Source organism: Trachypithecus francoisi, unplaced genomic scaffold, assembly GCF_009764315.1.
Source record: "Trachypithecus francoisi isolate TF-2019V2 unplaced genomic scaffold, Tfra_2.0 Lachesis_group15, whole genome shotgun sequence".
In the NCBI taxonomy this organism is placed as follows: Eukaryota; Metazoa; Chordata; class Mammalia; order Primates; family Cercopithecidae; genus Trachypithecus; species Trachypithecus francoisi.
This window is the reverse complement of record NW_022681460.1, coordinates 9,108,588-9,128,442: the sequence shown is the minus strand read 5'-3', so window position 1 is coordinate 9,128,442 and position 19,855 is coordinate 9,108,588. Positions and strand designations below refer to the sequence as shown.

Here is a 19,855-nt window from a genome sequence, read left to right as displayed (position 1 = left end):
CAACAACAGCCCACTTATCCCCCTCTTTCAAAAGGCAGAGTGACCGGTAAGAACAATGGAAGCACATTTCTGCTTCACTGGGACTGGAATGGTCATCAGTGCTGGCTGGTGCAGCTCCCAAAGACCTGGGTAAAAGAATGGTCTGGGGCTTGTCAACTCTATGCCCCTGGGTGGCCACTCTCCCTCCCGTTCCCTTGCCTATGGACAAAATCTATCACAAAAACTTGAGATAAGGCTCAGAATAAGACGGTGTATTTGAAAGTGCTTTGTAAACAAGCACCACACAAGTGCATATTATTACATTTGTCCCAGGCAAATGCTGGGTTTGTTTTTCTAATTTAGGAGGCAGATGGAAGGAACTGAGGTTTACTGTGAAAATCTAATTTTCTCTCGTGATTCAAAAGATTACTGAGATATAATCCAGCCCTGAAGCTACTGTCCGTTCTTTCCCAGTACTTACCCAGCTTCATGGTAGGGAGGGACGTGTGTGGATGAAGGAGGGATTTGTCATTCATTCAATAAACACTTAATGAGCACCTACTCTGTGCCAGGCACTGAAGGATACAGGATGCAACAGGCACAAACCCTGCACTAAGAAAGCCCAGACTTTTTGTGAAGAGACAGGCAAACGATATTTCAATGTGATGAATGTATCAGAATGTACAGTTGTCTGAAAGCTTACAGGACGTAGTGGGGAAGGCAGATGGCTTCCGGGAGGAGGTAACATGATCTGGGCCTAGAAGGTTGAGCAGGAGGCATGGTTGGTAGGCAGGCATGGGCACATTCCCCTCAGACACTGTAGATATATTAAAGACAGCAGTTGCTGTTCCCCAACTACTTAGATCAAGTATAGCCACTGAAATTGATCTCCCCTGTGGCTTTAGGTAGCACTTCTAAAAATCTGGAAGTCTCAGTCTGCCCTCCTGTTGATTAGGGAGAGGAACATCAACTACTTAGAACCACTGGGAGAATGAATCAATTTATGTGGTTTGCAAGAGCAAGTGTGTAGTTATTAGCAAGTCCCCAGGGGGAATACGCAGAAGGAACTAGAACATGGAGAGGAGAACAAGCAGGGAAAAACAAGGGAAAGCAAATGGGATTGGACTCTCATTAGTCTGTGATGGATTGATCTTCTGTCACTGCTTTCCCAAACTCCCAGCAGTTTCAACTTAAAGCTTGTTCAATATTTTAAAACCAATTTAAAGCCAATTGTTGAGTTTGCTTAAAAAAAATTATTGCGTTAATCAAAAAATGCATTAAGTTTTAGGTCCAATAGTCTAACTGATAGGAAAAGCTGATTGGGACCCAAGAGAAACGGGCTCGCCTGGCTGGAGAATGTAATGTGCAAGAACAGAAACCAATGAACGCTAAAGGGAAGAGCAGCAGAAACGAGTCACAAATGGCTCAAAGCAAAGAACCCTGCAACTGAATGGGATTGAAAGTGTGAAGAGCGCTGATGAGGGTATTTAGTTAGTATTAGCAAAATTCAGACATGAGAACACATCCAAAGCCTTCAGTTCCAAGAGAGGCTGCAAGTGGGTTTTTATTGTGAGATGTGCAGAGTGTCATCCTTTCAAAGATTTCAGGTCAATGAAACTGCAGAGGTCATCTTCTCAGAGACCATGCTGCTTGAGAGAAATGTAGGGAATAGAAAATAAGCCAGCTCTATGAAAATAAAAACCCTTCATTCTGTTATCAAATCGAATTGGGTCATGAAATTTGAAGAAATAGCTTGTTTGGTTCGTGCCTTCCCACATCCAAGAGCAGCTATGGTTGAAAGAAGGAAACGTGGGAAGATTGGTAAATCCGCTCACAGAGCAGGTGCTGGTGATTCTGTATTCTTCCCCTTCTCTGCTTTGCATCTGGAAGGCTGACTCCCATGGGCTGTTCCCCTAGGATCCCCTGTGTCTGGCTTCCGGCCTTGTGTATGGCCCGTGGGAGACATTAGCAAGAGATCGGATGGCAGGAGGCAGGAGGCAGGAGGCAGGATGTCCATGCTCGCTCCCTTCCTGCTGTGGGGCTATTTCCGGGCAATGCTGGATGCCCCTTGATGACACCACCTGTCACGAGGCCCCTTTTCCACGGCTGCAGCTCATGGGGTTCACAGAACCCTTCCTCCCCCTGCCTCTGCAGGCCTGGGGTGGCCATGGCTCCCCATTGATGCTCGCTCCGAGGCCCTCAGCCCTGTGAACGGTTCCTGTGGCCCCAGCTCGCCTCTGCTGGTCATCCCTTCCATTAATGTCTCTTCCTGGGCCCATCTGGGTTGGCTTCTCTCTCCCGAGGGACCCCGATCAAATTAGAGACGTAGGAAAACATGGCAGCAAAGACCCCAATTAGTTGCTTTCTGTTCTCTGGCAACTGTTCACTAGCAGATATCTTTTTAGTTTGGCTGGTTGGTTTGCTTTGTTTTCAAATAAGAGGAATTGGAGGCTGTCCCTGTGATTAGGAACCAGAAGCAGGAAGGGCCTCACATCCTGGGGGCTCTAAATGCAGGGCTGCTTCGTTCTGAGTTCTTTCTGGGATGACCCTGACGTGGATTGACTATACTTCCTCAGAATTCCTATCATATCAGTTGCTCGTGCAACCTCTGCGGCATCTATTGAAGCCATAGAAACTTCATGGGAGCAGGGATGTTGTCTTGCTTTTTGTTCTGAGGGCCTAGAACCATGCTTAACGTATTATGGGTGTTTAATGCGTATTTGTTGAATGAATGAAATAATGTCTCATGGGGCGCAGTGGCTCACACCTGTCATCTCAGCACTTTGGGAGGCTTGCTTGAGGTCAAGAGTTCAAGACCAGCCTGGGCAACATGCTGAAACCCTGTCTCTATGAAAAATACAAAGAGTAGCCTGGTGTGGTGGCGTGTGCCTGCAGTTCTAGCTAGTCGGGAGGCTGAGGTGGGAGGGTTGCCCGAGCCAAGGATAAGGAGCTTGCAGTGAGCCAAGATCGCGTCGCAGCACTCCAGCCTGGGCACCACAGTGAGACCCTGGTTCAAAAAAAATGAAGTAATGTCTCTTTCTTTATAGATACTACCATTACTCAACAAACCATCTATTAAATGTCTGTGCAGCAGATGTCACCTTGGGCCTGGAGACGCAGGGGCGCAGAGGACACAGTCTGGTTGAAGAGGTTCTGGCTTCTGCAACTTTGCCCATGTAGCACCCTCTGCTGGAATGTCCTTTACCACACTGTCCTGCTATCCTGACAAACTCTGACCCATCTTCTGTGATTTTTCCAGGGGAGCCTGGACGCGTTTTATATAAAGCTATAGAGTTGCTAAGCTTTGGTTTAGCATACTACTATAATTACGATATTCATTTTCCAGCAAATCTCCCCCCATGGCTCCCCTATGAGCCTCTGAAGGGAAATACACTTTTCTTTTCTTTTTCTTTTTTTTTTTTTTGAGACGGAGTCTCGCTCTGTCGTCAGGCTGGAGTGCAGTGGTGCAATCTCGGCTCACTGCAAGCTCCACCTCCCGGGTTCAAGTGATTCTCCTGCCTCAGCCTCCTGAGTAACTGGGATTACAGGTGTGTGCCACCACACCCAGCTAATTTTTGTATTTTTAGTAGAGACGGGGGTTTCACCATGTTGGCCAAGCTTATCTTGATCTCTTGACCTCATGATCCACCCACCTCGGTCTCCCGAAGTACTGGGATTACAGGCATAAGCCACCGCGCCCTGCTGGGAAATATACTTTTCAAAGCATTTTTCTAGAGTCCAGCAGCTGCATGACCCACCCAAATGCTCAATTTAATGTCTGCTAAATGACATTGTTTGCAGACACAGTTCCCTTGATATTTGGACATCTATGGTTTAGGTCATCTCTAACTTCCTTTTTCCTATTTTTCTGAATCCAATATTAAGGTTCTAGTAATTTAAAAACATTTAATTTTGGCTACCTCAATCTTTAACACCAAGGCTGGATGGTTCCTCTTGACTGAAGAATGAATGAGATTAGAGGGAGGATCAGGCGCCTAGATGGCTTTAGGTTAAGCAATGCTCTTCTTTCCCTAACTGCTACTGTTTCCAAATAAATACTGTAGATGCCAGAGTGTATCTTCGTGGAAGCCTCTGCCATGTTTCCGCAGTCTCAGAGCATATGGATGTAAATTGCTAGACTGACTCCGTTTCCCAGAGCCTCAGGTGCCCCTGCCTCCACTACAGCAGTCCTAAGGCAGGGGTCTCTGGGCCATTATTGCTTCTGCTGTCAGTACCTGGTAAGCTCGCATTTGTATGTCCCTGAGCCAAAATAAAATCAACAGAAGGAGCATTTGCTGCCTGGGCTATGGAAATGGCAACTCAGTCCTAAATTCACTCATATGCTCATGGCTGGCAATTTAGGAGCAGGTAAGAAGACCCAAATTCACCAGTTCTATTTATTTAGTTATGCTAATATTGGATAAACTCATCTGCAGAATTCCATATAGGGATACACTTATGCTCTGACTTTAGAGCATTCAGATCTTTAACATTCTGTACTGTAAAATCAAGATGTTCTGGGATTTCTATGTCTGTACTAGGTTCCTATCAGTAAAATGACTAAAGGATTTATGTGCAAAGATATGGCGTTTAAACTCTTGTTGACATCTGCATTGAGATAAAAATAATGAGCAAATTCATCTACTGTGATGACGTTTTTACTCTTTTTCCCTGAAGGCTTGGTTGATCCTAATTAATAAATAAAATAAAATGTATTTGCATTTTCCTAAGACTGAGATAGCACCTTAGAGAGTGAAGCTCAGTCAACACATTCTTTACTTAATGAGGACTGAAACACCAGTGAGCATAGGGCGTGATGCTGCTAAAAGACAATGTAATCTTACATAATGTAATCTTTCTGTACATGCCACTCATAGCGGTATTTTCACCAGAGATTCTAAACTAGGGCATTAAAGAAATTGAAGTAGAGTTAGTATTGATTTCTCTGATTTAGAGACTGTTAAATTGTTTTATTTCCCCTCTAAGGACTCCCTTGAAAATGCTCACATGCCTTATCCCTGTTCCATATCTGCCCAGGGAAAAGCTATTTTGGACATGCCCCAAATGGCCATTAGGAAGTCTACAGTGTGCCCCAAGGAGGGGAGTCATTCTGGGAGAAGCCAGGGCCCTATTCCCATGGCTGTCTGCTACCAGTCTGCTTCTTGCTTTTTCAGAATGGGACTCTCCACGATCTCCAGGAAGCAGCTCCAGTCCCCCACCGTGTCTGGAGCCCTGCTTAGAGGAATGAGTAGGGCATTCTGTACCTGAGTAGTTGTTCCTGAGGCTTCAAATAGGGCACTGCACTCCCCTTCATGGTACGCTTCTTTACACTCCCGGCAGAAGGCAAACTGCAAAAGAACACACATCCATTAATTAGGGACATTAGGTTGCATTTGGCAATAACACATTTTTCCTTTTCCAAACTCATTATATTCATTCCTTTGGCTTGTGCAATAGTTTCTATATCAAATTACTTTTTTTTGCAAAGAGAAGTCAAGTTATATTTTGATGAGATTGTTCACTCTTTACTCAAGAGTGTTCCAAGCACCATAGCAGGGCTACAGAGATGACGGGTCACATTTCCTTCCCTCAAGGTGCTTCCACTCTAGTGGAAGACACAGTGATACGGTTGACTGCGTCCCCACCCAAATCTCATCTTGAATTGTAGTTCCCATAATCCCCGTGTGTCATGGGAAAGACCTGGTGGGAGGTAATTGAATCATGGGGATGGTTTCCCCCTTGCTATTCTCGTGATAGTGAGTGAGTTCTCACGAGATCTGATGGTTTTACAATGGACTTCCCCCTTCGCTCGGCTCTCATTTTTCTTCTTCCTGCCACCATATGAAGAAGGATGTGTTTGCTTCCCCTTCCACCAGGATTATGAGTTTCCTGAGGTCTACTCACCCCTGCGGAACTGTGAGTCATTTGAACCTCTTTCCTTTATAAATTATCCAGTCTCGGGTATGTCCTTATAGCAGTGTAAGAACAGACTAATACACACAATAATGCAAATAACTACCCACAGCAAAGTTTAATTGGTATTAGAATGTAAGCACAAAACTTCATTCAAGACATTCACATTCAATATTTGTTTGCATTCACAGAAGATTTATATGCCCATGTCAGTGGACTTACTTTTGTATTGAAAGCCTATTATGAAAATTTGTAAATGGGTGGCTATGGGATGAACTGTGCCCCCTCATAATTGATAGGTGGAAGCAGGACCTCAGAAAGAAACTATATTTGGAGATAGCGCCTTTAAGGTGGTAAAGGGAAGACAAGGTTGTTAGGGGAGGCCTTATTCAATCTGACTGGTGTCCTTACAGGAAGAGGAGACTAGGACAGAGACATACGGACTGAGAGATGATAAGCAGCATTCACCATGGGACTGAAGACGCCCAAGGGACCAATGCCCTCTACCTGCCATTTTACAAAGAAGAAAGCAGGAAGAGTGAATGCCAGCCAGGCTCGTTCAGCGCTGTCTGTCTGGGATCCATGGACCTCTCCAGAAAGCATGTCCCATTCTCATTGCCACCAGCCATGCTCTGAAGTTGCTGTCACGGTTGAGTTGTGGGTCAGCAGTGGAACACACCGGACTGGAGTCATCCTCCCATCCCCTGCCACCTGAAACACCTTGGGAACGGTTTCCGTGCCTTGGTCTCCCCCTCAGAAATGCCAGGATAACAGTGATAGCTATCTTAGATGACCCTTGGGAGAGGCAGTGAGATAGTACATGCTGAGTGACTGCAAACACAGCATACAATGTATTCTAAACTTTAAGGAGATGAGGCCAGTCAGGGACTATTTTGCCCCTATTCCATTTTGGAGGAAGGAGTTTCCTCACCAGAAAACTGGTTTCTTTCAATGCAAATTGCTTAATAAGTGGTGGGCAACATCTTCCACAGCAGAAACTGTATTCAGAGAAGGCATTTCAGCAGAGAAGAGAGTGCCATCCACAGGTATGGTGTGTGGATGATGGTGGTGGTTTTGGAGCATAGAGGCAAACTGACAGTATCCTCTTTCCCTTGAGAGGTGGACTTTATGTCTCTTCTGCTGACAGCCAGATGTGTTGAGTACTTGACTACTAGAATATGGTAGAAATGATGGTGTACCACTTTCTAGGCCCAGGCCTCAAGAAACCAGAAACTTCCATTTCCTGTTGGGACACTTGCTCTTAAAGCCCAGCTGCCATATGGTAAGGAAGCTCAACAGCCCACGAGAGGCCCACATGGAGAAGAACTGTGATAATTTTATAGAGAAATAATCTCTTCAGAGATATGCCACAACTGATCTTCAGGTCATCACTTTTAGCATATTATATTCTTATTTCTTCTCATAGCAGAGGGATTGAACTCAAATTAAGTGAAATGTAAACTTTATTTAAAGGTTGGTGGGAGAGCGTGTGTGAGTCAGAATGTCCTCATGCAAATCACCAACATTACCTCGTTCCAGCTTCTGACATTTTATTTTCTCTGAACTAAAAGCGAATTCACTGAATAGTGAGTTGGGTTCTAGGATTTTCTTCTATTTTTAAAAACACTTATCTGTTAATACTTGGGTCTGCCTCACACTCATTCCTCTGCTCTTACATGCTTTGTTGGAAAAATGTGGACGGAAGGCCCAATCAGGGAGAACTGGCGATGGGGTCTCAGCCCACTGCTTTCTAGAGAAGCAAATCTGATCCGTTGGCGTGAAAGGGAAAACGCTTCACATCTTATTAGCTCGTGGATGAGATATAAAATCAGTTTCATGGTAGAGGAACACCCTGGAGGTTGATCAGTTTGTCAGAATAAATAGGCCTTTCCTGACACAAAGACATTAAATTCCCTTTCACACCAGTACTACAAAGAATGGACTATTGAGAAATAACAGAAAGGGAAGAGCGTATCAAATGAAAGCCTCCCCATTTTAGCGTGGCAAAAGGCAAGCAAATGCTGCAGGAATATTCCGGTGATGACTTCACAGGAATGCACTGGCTAATTTGCTGCTATTCAAAGTATAATTTAAATTTAGATCTATCATGCAGTGGTCCTTCCCAATTAAGTAACATGAATCTGTCTCATGTGCAATGGGGAAACATCTAGAAGGTCTGATTTGATCTTGAAAATGTTGGGATTTTCAATTACATTATCCAGAACTCAAGACTCTCAACCTTCAGTTCTCAGGCTACACACCAGCGTGCCCTGCAGTACCATAACAAACCCACAGGGGTGCCCTGGGATATTCTAGAATTAGAAGTAAAACACAGTGTGGCGGATGAATACTATGTGATTTCTTAACTCAAAGTAGTTCCCAGTGTTAATGTAGACTGTGCCACTTTCCTTTTGGTGACATTGTATCTTTGCAAAGCTGGGTTTTTGGAAGTTACCAGGATAGAAAACAAGTGCCATGTAAACATCCATTTGGAACAAATATGTGATTGATTGATTGATTGATTGGAACAGAGTCTTGCTCTGTTGCCCAGGCTGGAGTGCAGTGGCACCATCTCGGCTCCCTGCAACCTCTTGCCTCCCGGGTTCAAGCAATTCTCCTGTCTCAGCCTCCCAAGTAGCTGGGACTATAGGCGCCTGCCACCACGCCCGGCTAATTTTTGTATTTTTAGTAAAGATGGGATTTCACCGTGTTGGTCAGGTTGGTCTCAAACTCCTGACCTCAAGTGATCCGTCTGCCTCGGCCTCCCAAAGTGCTGGGATTACAGGCATGAGCCACCGCACCTGGCCAAGATGTGATTATTTTTAAGAATAAAATAAAGCTATTTTTTTCCTTCCATTTATGTGAATTATCATTTCAGATAAGTATTAAGTTGTTATGACATTAATTCGTATTATGCTCTGTGGTACAAAATCTTTCATAGCCATAACTGTTAGGCATTTCATTTCTTTTGTTAGGCATTCTTTTTGATGCCGTGAAAAATGTACTGAGCTGCTAAGGGCATGGTGAACAGAATTCTGGGGAACTCTGGGTTAGGCAGATACCAAACTCCTTCTTGAGACAGTGTTCAGACCAGTTGGCAGACATTTCCCGTGGCATAGCTGTTTCCAGAGAAAAAGCTTGCCGGAGAAGAAAGCTGACCTAGCTCCAACATTTCCACATCCATTCTGCTGAGCTGCATGTCTCATATCTGGGGCGCATGGATCCATCTTTAACCAACCATGTGGAAGGCTGAAAGTTACCCGGGGATTTGCTCTTACTTAAAAATGGTCTCACATTTGCTGAGGCTCCCTTAAGGTGCATAATACCTCTCCAAACCTTATGAGTAAACATTAACCAAATGGAAGTTAGTATACCAGCAAACATGGAGTATTGCTTGTACCGTATACATTTTCAGGATTATCTTCTCTTGTGGTGGATCTAACAAATGCCACCCATTTCTGTAGAGTTTTTTTTTTTTTTTGAGAAATTTTAAATGTCTTTAAACAATTATAAAAGTAATACATACTTATTTCTTTCTTTCTTTCTTTCTTTTTTTTTTGAGACGGAGTGTCACTCTGTAGCCCAGGCTGGAGTGCAGTGGCGCGATCTTGGCTCACTGCAAACTCTGCCTCCCGGGTTCACGCCATTCTCCTGCCTCAGCCTCCCCAGTAGCTGGGACTACAGGCACCCGCCACAACGGCTGGCTAATTTTTTTGTATTTTTAGTAGAGACGGGGTTTCACTGTGTTAGCCAGGATGGTCTCATCTCCTGATCCGCCCGCCTGGGCCTCCCAAAGTGCTGGATTACAGGCGTGAGCCACCGCGCCCGTCTTACATACTTATTTCATTGGGTCTCTAAAGTCTAATCCTTTATAGATTTGATTAGAAGGCAATCAAATACATGGACTGTATTACAGTTCCTGTGACGAGAGTTTTATGTATCAACTTGGCTAGGCTATGGTCCTCAGTTACTCAAGCAGACACTAAGCTAGGTGTTCCTGTGAAGGTATCTCGTAGATGTGATTAGGATCTATAATCAATTGATTTTAAGTAAGAGAGATTATCCTAGATAATCTGAAGGGAGCTGATTGAATCTGTGGAAAGGCCTAAGAGCACAACTGAGGCTTCCCTAAGGAAGAAGAGATTTCACCTGTGGACAGCAGCATCAGGCTGTGCCCAAGAGTTCCAGCCTGCCCTTCCTGATGGCCACCCTGTGGATTTAGGAGGTGCCTACCCAGCCCTGAAACCATGTAAGCCACTTCCTTCCTGTAAATCTCTCCATATATATGTGTATATACACACATATAGATACAATGTGTGCCTGCATGTATACATGTAGGGCTCTACACATACATATGCATATATGTGTGTATGTGTATATATATTTGATATAAGCATCCTGCTGGTCTGGTCTCTCTGGTGAAGCTCTGGCGGATAAAGCTCCTATAGAAAAAATTTATTTTAATAGAGATGGGGTGTCACCATCTTGGCCAAGCTGGTCTCGAACTCCTGACCTTGCGATCTGCCTGCCTTGGCCTCCCAAAGTACTGGGATTACACGTGTGAGCTACCAATACAAAAATTGGCTGGGCATGGTGGCAGGCACCTGTAATCCCAGCTACTTGGGAGGCTGAGGCAGGAGAATCGTTTGAACCGAGGAGGCAGAGGTTGCAGTGAGCTGAGATTGCACCATTGCACTCTAGCCTGGGCGACAGGGCAAGACTCTCTCTCTAAAAAAAAAAAAAAAAAGAAAAAGAAAAAATTTAACAAGGTAAGGTCACTTTATTCCCAATCTTTTGCAAAAGAACTGATGTAATGAAAACTATTTAACCTTTCCCTGTTATTTGCAAAATTATAGTTCAAACCTCTCTCTCTCTAAATATATATATATGTGTGTATATATGTATTTTAAATTCCAGGTAGCCATATGGCAAATTCCTCTCAGAATTCAACACCATGAGAAAGTTCACCACTTCCAATAGTGTAGTGGTTTCCTTTTATTTGACAATGAATGTGGTTACCTAATACATTCTCCTTGGTATGTTTTCAAGCTTGAGAGCTTGGTGCCACTGATGACTCTAGTCATCAGCTTATCCTAAATGCCTAAAAGGAGGTATAGAATTAAAAAAAACTATTTAATAAAGGCTAAATTCAATAAGTCAGTTTTTTTCTATTGCATAGTAGCTAAAGTATTCTTAACACTGAAGTAATATTTTTGCCTTGCAACTAATATGTGTTGAGTATTTACTTTTAGGATGAGTAAAATCTTGGCCCTAGGCAACATATAAAAGAATAGCATATTGTAATCTGTGAAATCATGTACTAGGTCTTTATATGTTTAAATACCAGATGTAGATTAGTGTTTAGAAGTGAACCCTTTGAAGTAGGGAGACCCAGAGTCTGAGGCCTCCTGGATCATTTATTATCTATGTGATCCTAACATCTCTTTGCTTGAGCTTTTTTGCATCTACAAAGAAGAAATAATAAGGTAATGAATATTTAACACAGTTTCTGGTACACAGTAAACACAACAACGCAACAAATAGTTTTCTCCATGAGGCTATGATGTTTAACAAGTGGTAATCGTCTGTAGAAAAATAAGAGGGTAGTAAGTGCCTTGTTAATTAAAGCAGTTCCCAGTATACTGTTAATAATGACTATTACGTGAATCTCAGGTGAAACTGACACCTCCCCAGAAATGCCATGCTTGTAAACTACTCATAAGACTGCTGTCTAGAAAGGGATGAGGCCTCTCTTTGCTGGTATACATACTGAGGTAAGTTACTGCCAGCCCCCTTAGACACTCTGTACTACCAGAGAGCTATGTGAATGGCCCATCATGTCACTCGTTCAATATCATGTCAGTGCAGTAGTCATTTGATTGATGTTTGAGTTTGATTTCCCATATTTCCATAATGAACACATTCAAAAGGGGCTGTACGTGTACTCTCTCTTTGGAAGCATGAAAAGGAAGCAAATGAACAGCTTCTAATGCAATCCGAATATTCCAGTGGCTGCTGATCAATCAGGTTGAGAGCCACTAGGTACCTACAAGCAATGACCCTTAAAATAAGGTTTGGATCCTTAAAGTTGAATGATCTCTCCATGAAAGCCAAGATTTCTTTGTGCCTGTTTTCTATCATGGCTGCATCTATTATAAAAGCATTCTATTATGTGCCCTTTATTTTTCGTCCACAGCTCTGAAATTCTGTGTTAAAAGAATAGGAGAGAATCAAATACCATCTTAGGATCCCTCACTAGAGTCAAGGGAAACATCAAAGGCGTGAAGCACACATTTGTACTTCTTTGGGAATAGATGAAATATTTTTCTTTTTGGTGTGTAGCTTTCCAGAAGATGGCAGCAGAGATATGCAAGTCCAGCCTCCGTGTGTTAAAAGGAATATATCAAAAGAGGAAATCTCCCTACGAGTGACCGGCCGCTGATATATGCAAAACTCGTTCTGACAAGACAGTGCTACAGAACGGAGATGGTGTTAGATTATAATGCGTTAAAACACAATTTTGAAAAGAAGAAAGTAAGGTTATTTCCTTTCAAGTACACAACATCTTAAAATCACAGACTCTTGTGGTGTGAGGCAATCTTAAACTGTGCTAAGCTCCAAATGCAAACAGACGTAGACAATGTTCTATGCGTGGTCTCCAAAGGGCTACAAAGTAAGAATTTTCAGAAGGCTGGATACGGCTCTGTAGAGTAGCCACGTTCCTTTGTCTTTCACGAATGCTGTACTAATCCCCAAGGATATTAAACAATGCCAATTAGTTTCCCACAAAATACGGTGACCTCTAACACCCCACAGCCCTAGGCTTACTTTTGTTTTAGGTTTGCTCTTTGAACAGGCCCTTACTTTCTTTGCTTCAATTTCCATTCATACAAGCTCTTAAAAGATCCCCGAAAATCCCCTTTTCTTACACCATCATCTATCTCATCAAGCGCGTGCATGTAACCATCCCATCTTTCAATCGTGCGGTCTGCACTGACCCACTCATTGTGAGTACTGTCTAGTAGGAAATTTTATTACTACCTGTCTCAGAACTAGGGGCCCTCAGAGAGGATGAGTTCATGCCATGAGGAGAAAAGACCCACTCAACTTCCTTTCAACAGGCTGAGCTCAGTACCTCACATTAAAAGATATATGATAAGGTGGTGTTCCTGGTGGTGGTTCTGCTGGGAATGAACTATCCCGTCTATAATGATGGACAAAGACATTTACGTTTACTTCCTATTCCAAAATAGTTTTAATTTTTTACCATAACTTACAGGGAAAATAAACTTAAAAATGTTTATTGGCCATTTATTCTTTTCTTTAAGAGAGTTACTGACATATAATTTGCAGAGTCATGGGTTTTTAAAAAGTAGGTATTTTTTGAATGCAAAATACGTGCAGGTAGCACAAATTCAAAAGGTACATAGTGAAAAATGTCTCCTTTCCTCCTTGGTCAGCTACATAGCTTCCCAGAGACAAACACTGTCACCTGTTTGTATAGGGATTGTTCCAGAAATAGGTCATGCACTCAATCATCAATTTATGCTATTTTTAAACAAAAATAGCCTATAAAACATTGTATAATGTGCTGTACTCTGCTCGTTAGTTTTTCATTTAATGCATCTTACAGATGGCTCTCTATTAATACACAGAGAGCTGCTCCATTCTTCCTGAACAGCCACACAACATTCCAGTGGATAGATGTGCCTTCATTCATTTCACCAGCCCCTCCGATAAGTGTTTAGGTCCTTCCAGTATTTTGCCATCACAAACAAAGCTGCAGGGAATGTCCTGCTCTTCAGGTCATTTCACACATGTGAAAGGAAATCTGTAGCAGAAATTTCTAGACATGAAATGGCTGGGTCCAAGGGCATTTGGACTTTCCATTTTGATTGCTTTTGCAAGCCTTGTCAGTCACAGGCTTAGCAACAAGGTGTGTGGAAACTGCTTCCCCAACACACCATGGTCTCAACGACTGCCTTTGTCAAGCTGCATTAAAAGAATATCAAATACATCCCAGCACTTTTGCTAAGACCTTCTTTATACATGTTGTGTCGCCACAGAGATGTGTTCCTAACCAAAGCAATCACTCCGAGCCACGTTTAAGTCTTGTCTACACAGATAAAGCCGGGTCAGGAGTGGCCTGTGGTCAGGCCCACTCTGACCTTCCTCAGCTCAACACACATGGAGCTGGTCATCTCATTCTCATGGGCCTGAATCTGGCCTGCCTGCCAGGAAAGGACTTGAAATGAATAAAAGCTCTGTGGCTTTAAACACAGACAGCCAACAAATTGGAGGTCCAGGTTAGAGAGAAAGAAACAGCAGACGAAGGAATGGCAGCTTCCCTCACTTGTGGCTATATCCTGAGCCTCAGCTTTGCAGACTTGGCTCTCAGTGTCACTTGCCAGGTGCCCTGACTGCAGCAGTCACCAGAGGACAGGGGAAGCTGGGGTGGGAGTGCTGTACAGTAGTGACTCTCAGTCCCTAATCCCCCACTTCCTTTCTTACTCTCTCTTTACTGTAACCATTTCTGACAACAATTCCTATGGGGACAGTCCTTATCTCCCAAGGTCCCCGGCTCTTGCATTTATGTCATGGTTTACCTTGTTCCCAAAGGCTAAGGTAGGACCTGGTTGCAAGCTGGAATTCTTGTTCAATGATATTGTTCACATCCTCCTGTTCATCTCAACAAACTTCTTGGCAGGTGAATTTCTATATCTAACTGAGAATTCCTTTTACCATCCTGCAAAGCCTGCCCAGTTTTGCTTTAACATGGGCATGTCTCAGACCTTATGGAGCACTTGGCTCCTCCTAGAACTGGAGCACTGGCCACAGAGTATCAAATTCAATGCCACTTTCAAATATTGCCATTCATGAGTCATTCAAATATTGCCATTAATTAGTGAACATGTTTGAATATGGCCATTCATTAGTAAAATGCACAGCATATGTCTTCTATAATTTTTAGCTGGTCTCTAATCCTTGTGACCTTATCATTTACAATCTGCAGCGAGGCACTAGACTCTGTAAAAATGATTACACTTCGCCAGTAAAAATGTGAAATCCAAGCCATATGGCAATTTGAGCCCAATTTGTCCCATGTGCCTGTGGCCATCCTTATGCTCTCCAGCACAGCAGGGGAGGCAACATGCTTCCCCTGAACACCTGGGCCCGCCCTGGGCAACTTGGGGCAAGGCCAGCTTTTGAAAGGGGCCCGACTATGTCTGGGGACACCCTGCCAGCACATCTTACAGACTTTTGTCTTTGGAGGTTTTGCAGCTCCTCAATGATCAATGAATCAATCAATCAGTCAAAATGATGTAGTAACTCTTTATTTTATGTTGAGCAGTCTCATAGGTGCCCTGTGGGTATACCTGTGCTGGTCCCTTGCCCCTGCAGCCTCAGCCAAAATGATCAAGGTGTTTTCCTCCCAAGCACTCTTTCTTACACATACCTCTATTAAACAGTTTCGCCTTCTATATGAAACAGTTTCCACAGTTTCCACCTATCTACTCCTCTAAATGGATAGGATTTGTACCTTATTCATCTTTGTCTTCCCAAGATCCAGGTGCTAGAACATAGTAGATGATCGGTGTCTCTTTGTGGCAAGCCAGGTGCTAGAGTCAAGTAGCTTACAGCTAAGGTGGATGTTTATAAAGAACGAAAGAGCTGGAGGACAATTGTGTACTCCATGATACAATGTACACTCATGGGTTGAATTGAATATTTTTGTGTAAGACTCAAGGGTCCCATAGAAGAGATCCAGGTGGGTTGAGGTCAGTGGGCAAGAGCACGTGGAGATGGCATTTGTTTTTCTGTCCTTCATATTTGCCCCTTCAGGGAGCAGTTCTAATATCAAGCTTAATCGATCGCCTCTCTTCTAACAACTTCTCAGAATCGATTCCACCCTTCCCAACTCCTCTTTTAAGATGCACTTTGCCTATTGCATATTTCCATTTGGATAGGTTGCAGTCACCTCAAATTCAAGTCAATTCTAATTCCATGTGATTACCATGAAGTTGCAAGGACCTAAGAGTAATGGCAATCATCAAACCTTTGCAGAATGAACAAGCAGTAGTAGCTGGAAAAGCCTCAACTTCTGAGAAGCAGAAGAGGATAGCGCAGTGTTGAGGGAATCCAGCACTGAGAATGGAGAGGTCAGTCCCAAGTACAAGAGGAATAACTAAGACTTCCTGCCAGGGAAAGTACTTTAGTGACCGTGGAGGCCACAATCTTGGTCCAATGGTTCAATGATTAGCTAGATTCAGAAGCTAAGGTTACAGGCATGATGGGGTGGAGAAGGCTTCACAACAGAGAGCTCTCAATCAGTTTGAAAACAGCAAAAGATGATGAAAAGAGAGAGAATGGAGATTCTAGCAAGAGAAGGGGCAGGATGGGAGTGAAGTTCCAGAAAAAATCAAGGCCAGGGAGACACACTCAAAGTTACATGGCTTTCAATGGAGGAGGACTAAGTTTTGCAGCAAAATCCTGGGAGAGTCACATTGATGAGAAAGTTTTCTCAACAAGATGACACCTGTGCCCTTGGTCTTCCTAACAGAGCACCATGGCAGCTTGGAATCTTCTGGAGTCTAGTGGGAGAGGAGAGTCACAGATAGAGAGGAGGTTGAAACAGTTACTGTCAGTTGGAGCATCCATGAGACATGAATTGAAGGGGCGCCCACCCATGTTCATAACTAAATTCACATCACAGCACTGGCTCTAGTTAGTTCCTAGAATGTGGTTCCCAGACCAGCAGCATCAGCATCACCCAGGAGCATGTCAGAAAACCCGAATCTCAGGCCCCACCCAAGAAATACTAGACCAGGATCTTTCATTTTACCAAGATCCCCAAGTGACTTGTATGCACCATTTAGAGACCCTGTTCTAGCTCATTCATTCAACCAAAAGTTCCTGAGTGTACGCCATGCATTGCTGGGACCTGCAAAGATGTAGAACATATGCAATTTCCAGTTTCAGAGGAGTCACAATTCACCTCTCCCTTGCTCTACCCAACCTCCCCTCCATTCCACAAGTACTCATAAAGCATGTGCTGTATGTGAATGGTAAGGCACTGGCCATTCGTCGTGGTCTCACAGAGTTCATGGTCAGCTATGTCCTGGTTGTATGGTGGATGCGAGGTTCCATGGGAGCAGAGTGTTGAACCTGGGAGGTGCAGGTTGCAGTGAGGAGATAGGAGTGAGGAGATAGGAGACAGGAGACAGGGAAATATTGGGTAGAAGAGAGCAGTTCCCCAGCAAAGGCCCCACCCTCAAGCCTGGAAACTCATGGCCCTAAATGGGAACAGGCATTCCTGTTTTCACACCCAAATGTTGCCTTTTGGCCTGCCATGCCCCCCATATTCTGTCCCCATATAAACTCCAAACCCCAGGCTCCACAAGCAGAAGAGCAGCAGAGAAGGAGAGAAGAGAAGGAATATCTGAATGTTCAGAGGAGTTCTGCTGCAGACAGAGAGGAGATTGGCTGCTGGATGGCCAAACTCCAGGGGAAGATCATCTTTCCACTCCATCCCCTTTCCAGCTCCCCATCCATCACACTGAGAGCCACATCCACCACTCAGTAAAAACCTGAATTCACCATTCTTCAAGTCCATGTGTGACCTGATTTTTCTGGACACCAGACAAGAACTCGGAATATGGAAAGCTGTCACACTGGCCCTCTGCCCTTGCAAAAAGACAGAGAGTCCACTGCGCTGTTTAACACTTAAGCTGCCTGTAGACAGCAAAGTTAAAAGAGCACACTATAACACACAGCCACTTGGGCTTTGGGAGTCGCAGGCAACCACCCCTAGATGCTACCATGAGGCCAGAGCCCAGAAACGCTCATCCTGGCTCCTGCACCTGCCCATCTGCATGCTCCCCCTCCCATAAGGAGTTTGAGCAGTGGTGGTAGCTGAACAGATAAGCCAGACACCTGTCGCATGTCCTGCGATGGGGGTGGGTCAGGGAACTCTCCCGTTTCAGCAGGAAGAAGAGGAAGGTGAACTGGGACCAATGGAGTTTGCTGGAAATGATAGCCCCCAGAGAGTACTAACCCAAGTGCTAGGGATGATGCTAGCACTCTAGTGTAATTCACTCTGCTAGTGTAATTCTGCAACACTTTTGTCTTTTTGATTTTGAAACCACCGTGAAAGGATACAGCCTAGAACAATTGAAATAGCAATAATTTTTAATGGGCTAGGAGCTATATGTAAAGAGGAAAAAGAAACAGGTAAAATTAATTTCAGTATTTTAATTAACTAAATATATTCAAAATTGTATCATTTCAACATGCAATCGATATAAAAATTGGTAATGAGTTATTTTACACTCATTTTTACTAAGCTTTTGGAATCAGGTCTGCTTTTGCACTTTCAATGCATCTTAGTTGGTACTAGCCCTATTCTATGGGCTCAGGAGCCTCATGTGGGCACCGTGTTGGACAGGAGCCTCCCAGGGCTAGCAGCCAACACGCTGGACTGCGCAGGTCTCCAAGGACCCTGCAGTCTGAGGACTCCTTGCACCATGCAGAATTCAGTCAAGGGGCCACAGAACAAAAGTGACTGAACACCTCCAATAATTTAGAAGAAAGTCGGATGAGGTGAGGTGGGGACATGGGGAAGGTTAGAAAATTAAACCTCATCTTTTTTTTGAGATGGAATTTTGCTCTTGTTGCCCAGGCTGGAGTGTAATGGCACAATCTCAGCTCACTGTAACCTGTACCTCCTGGGTTCAAGCAATTCTCCTGCCTCAGCCTCCCAAGTAGCTGGAATTACAGGCACATGCCACCATGCCCAGCTAATTTTTGTATTTTTAGTAGAGACAGGGTTTTGCTTTCACCATATTGGCCAGGCTGGTCTCCAACCCCTGACCTTGGGTAATGCACTCCCCTCAGCCTCCCAAAGTGCTGGGACTACAGGCATGAGCCACCACACCTGGCCAAAAATTAAACGTATTCTAAGACAAAGAAATTCAGGTTTTTTTGGCCAGGCGCGGTGGCTCAAGCCTGTAATCCCAGCACTTTGGGAGGCCGAGACGGGCGGATCACGAGGTCAGGAGATCGAGACCATCCTGGCTAACACGGTGAAACCCCGTCTCTACTAAAAATACAAAAAACTAGCCGGCGAGGTGGCGGGCGCCTGTAGTCCAGCTACTCCGGAGGCTGAAGCAGGAGAATGGCGTAAAAACCCGGGAGGCGGAGCTTGCAGTGAGCTGAGATCCGGCCACTGCACTCCAGACCGGGCGAAAGAGCAAGACTCCGTCTCAAAAAAAAAAAGAAATTCAGGTTTTTTTTTTTTTTCTAATAAAGGATGCTCTGTTTATTTTCAGCCTTTGGATGACCCATCTGAGTTTCACTTCATACTGTGTTGAAGAAAAGAGCTGCAGGGGACAGAAAATCAGTCAAATTAAAGAAAATATGAGGCACAACTGTCCTGCAGTGAGAGCATATGAATTTTTCTGCCACACGCTCTGAGTCATTTGTTAAATAAAACCAGAAAATAAGAACTGTCCCGGGTTATCGCTAACTTTCACCGTGTCTCTGCTTGTCTGATTTACTTGTTTGCACACTTTGTCAAATCTTAGACCAGGGACGGATAGTGTCCAGACCATTATTCTAGGGGAGGACTGTTGATCAGAGTACACGGCAAACAAACATCTGTTTCTGAAGACTGCAGCACCATCCTTCGTTATAGAATGAGCTTAATAAACACGTAATCATAGAAATCCACCATTCACATAAGTTTTGACCTGGTGTTATTGCACTCTCTTAATTTAGCCAACAAAGAAGTTGGGTCAAAGACACCTGCTTTTGCATGTAAAGTATCAGGCTGGAAGGCTTGGTCTGGCATGGTTTTAGCAACAGGACTTTCATTTGTGATAGTTCAGTCATGTCCTGGGGAATTGAGGAGAAGATCCACCCTACCAAAGGCCAATCATACTTTAGCACTGAAGAATTAATTTTA

The 19,855-nt window shown here is 43.9% G+C and overlaps 1 protein-coding gene across 2 annotated transcripts in view; it reads right to left on the bottom strand.

The window, feature by feature from the left end:
• PRKN (parkin RBR E3 ubiquitin protein ligase) overlaps nucleotides 1-19,855 on the bottom strand; it is a 1,404,897-nt gene that overhangs the window by 32,345 nt on the left and 1,352,697 nt on the right. For both annotated transcript variants that reach the window (XM_033234273.1, XM_033234272.1), the window contains exon 10: nucleotides 5,244-5,327. In XM_033234273.1, coding sequence (XP_033090164.1) covers nucleotides 5,244-5,327 — 84 coding nt within the window. The remainder of the gene's footprint in view (nucleotides 1-5,243; nucleotides 5,328-19,855) is intronic.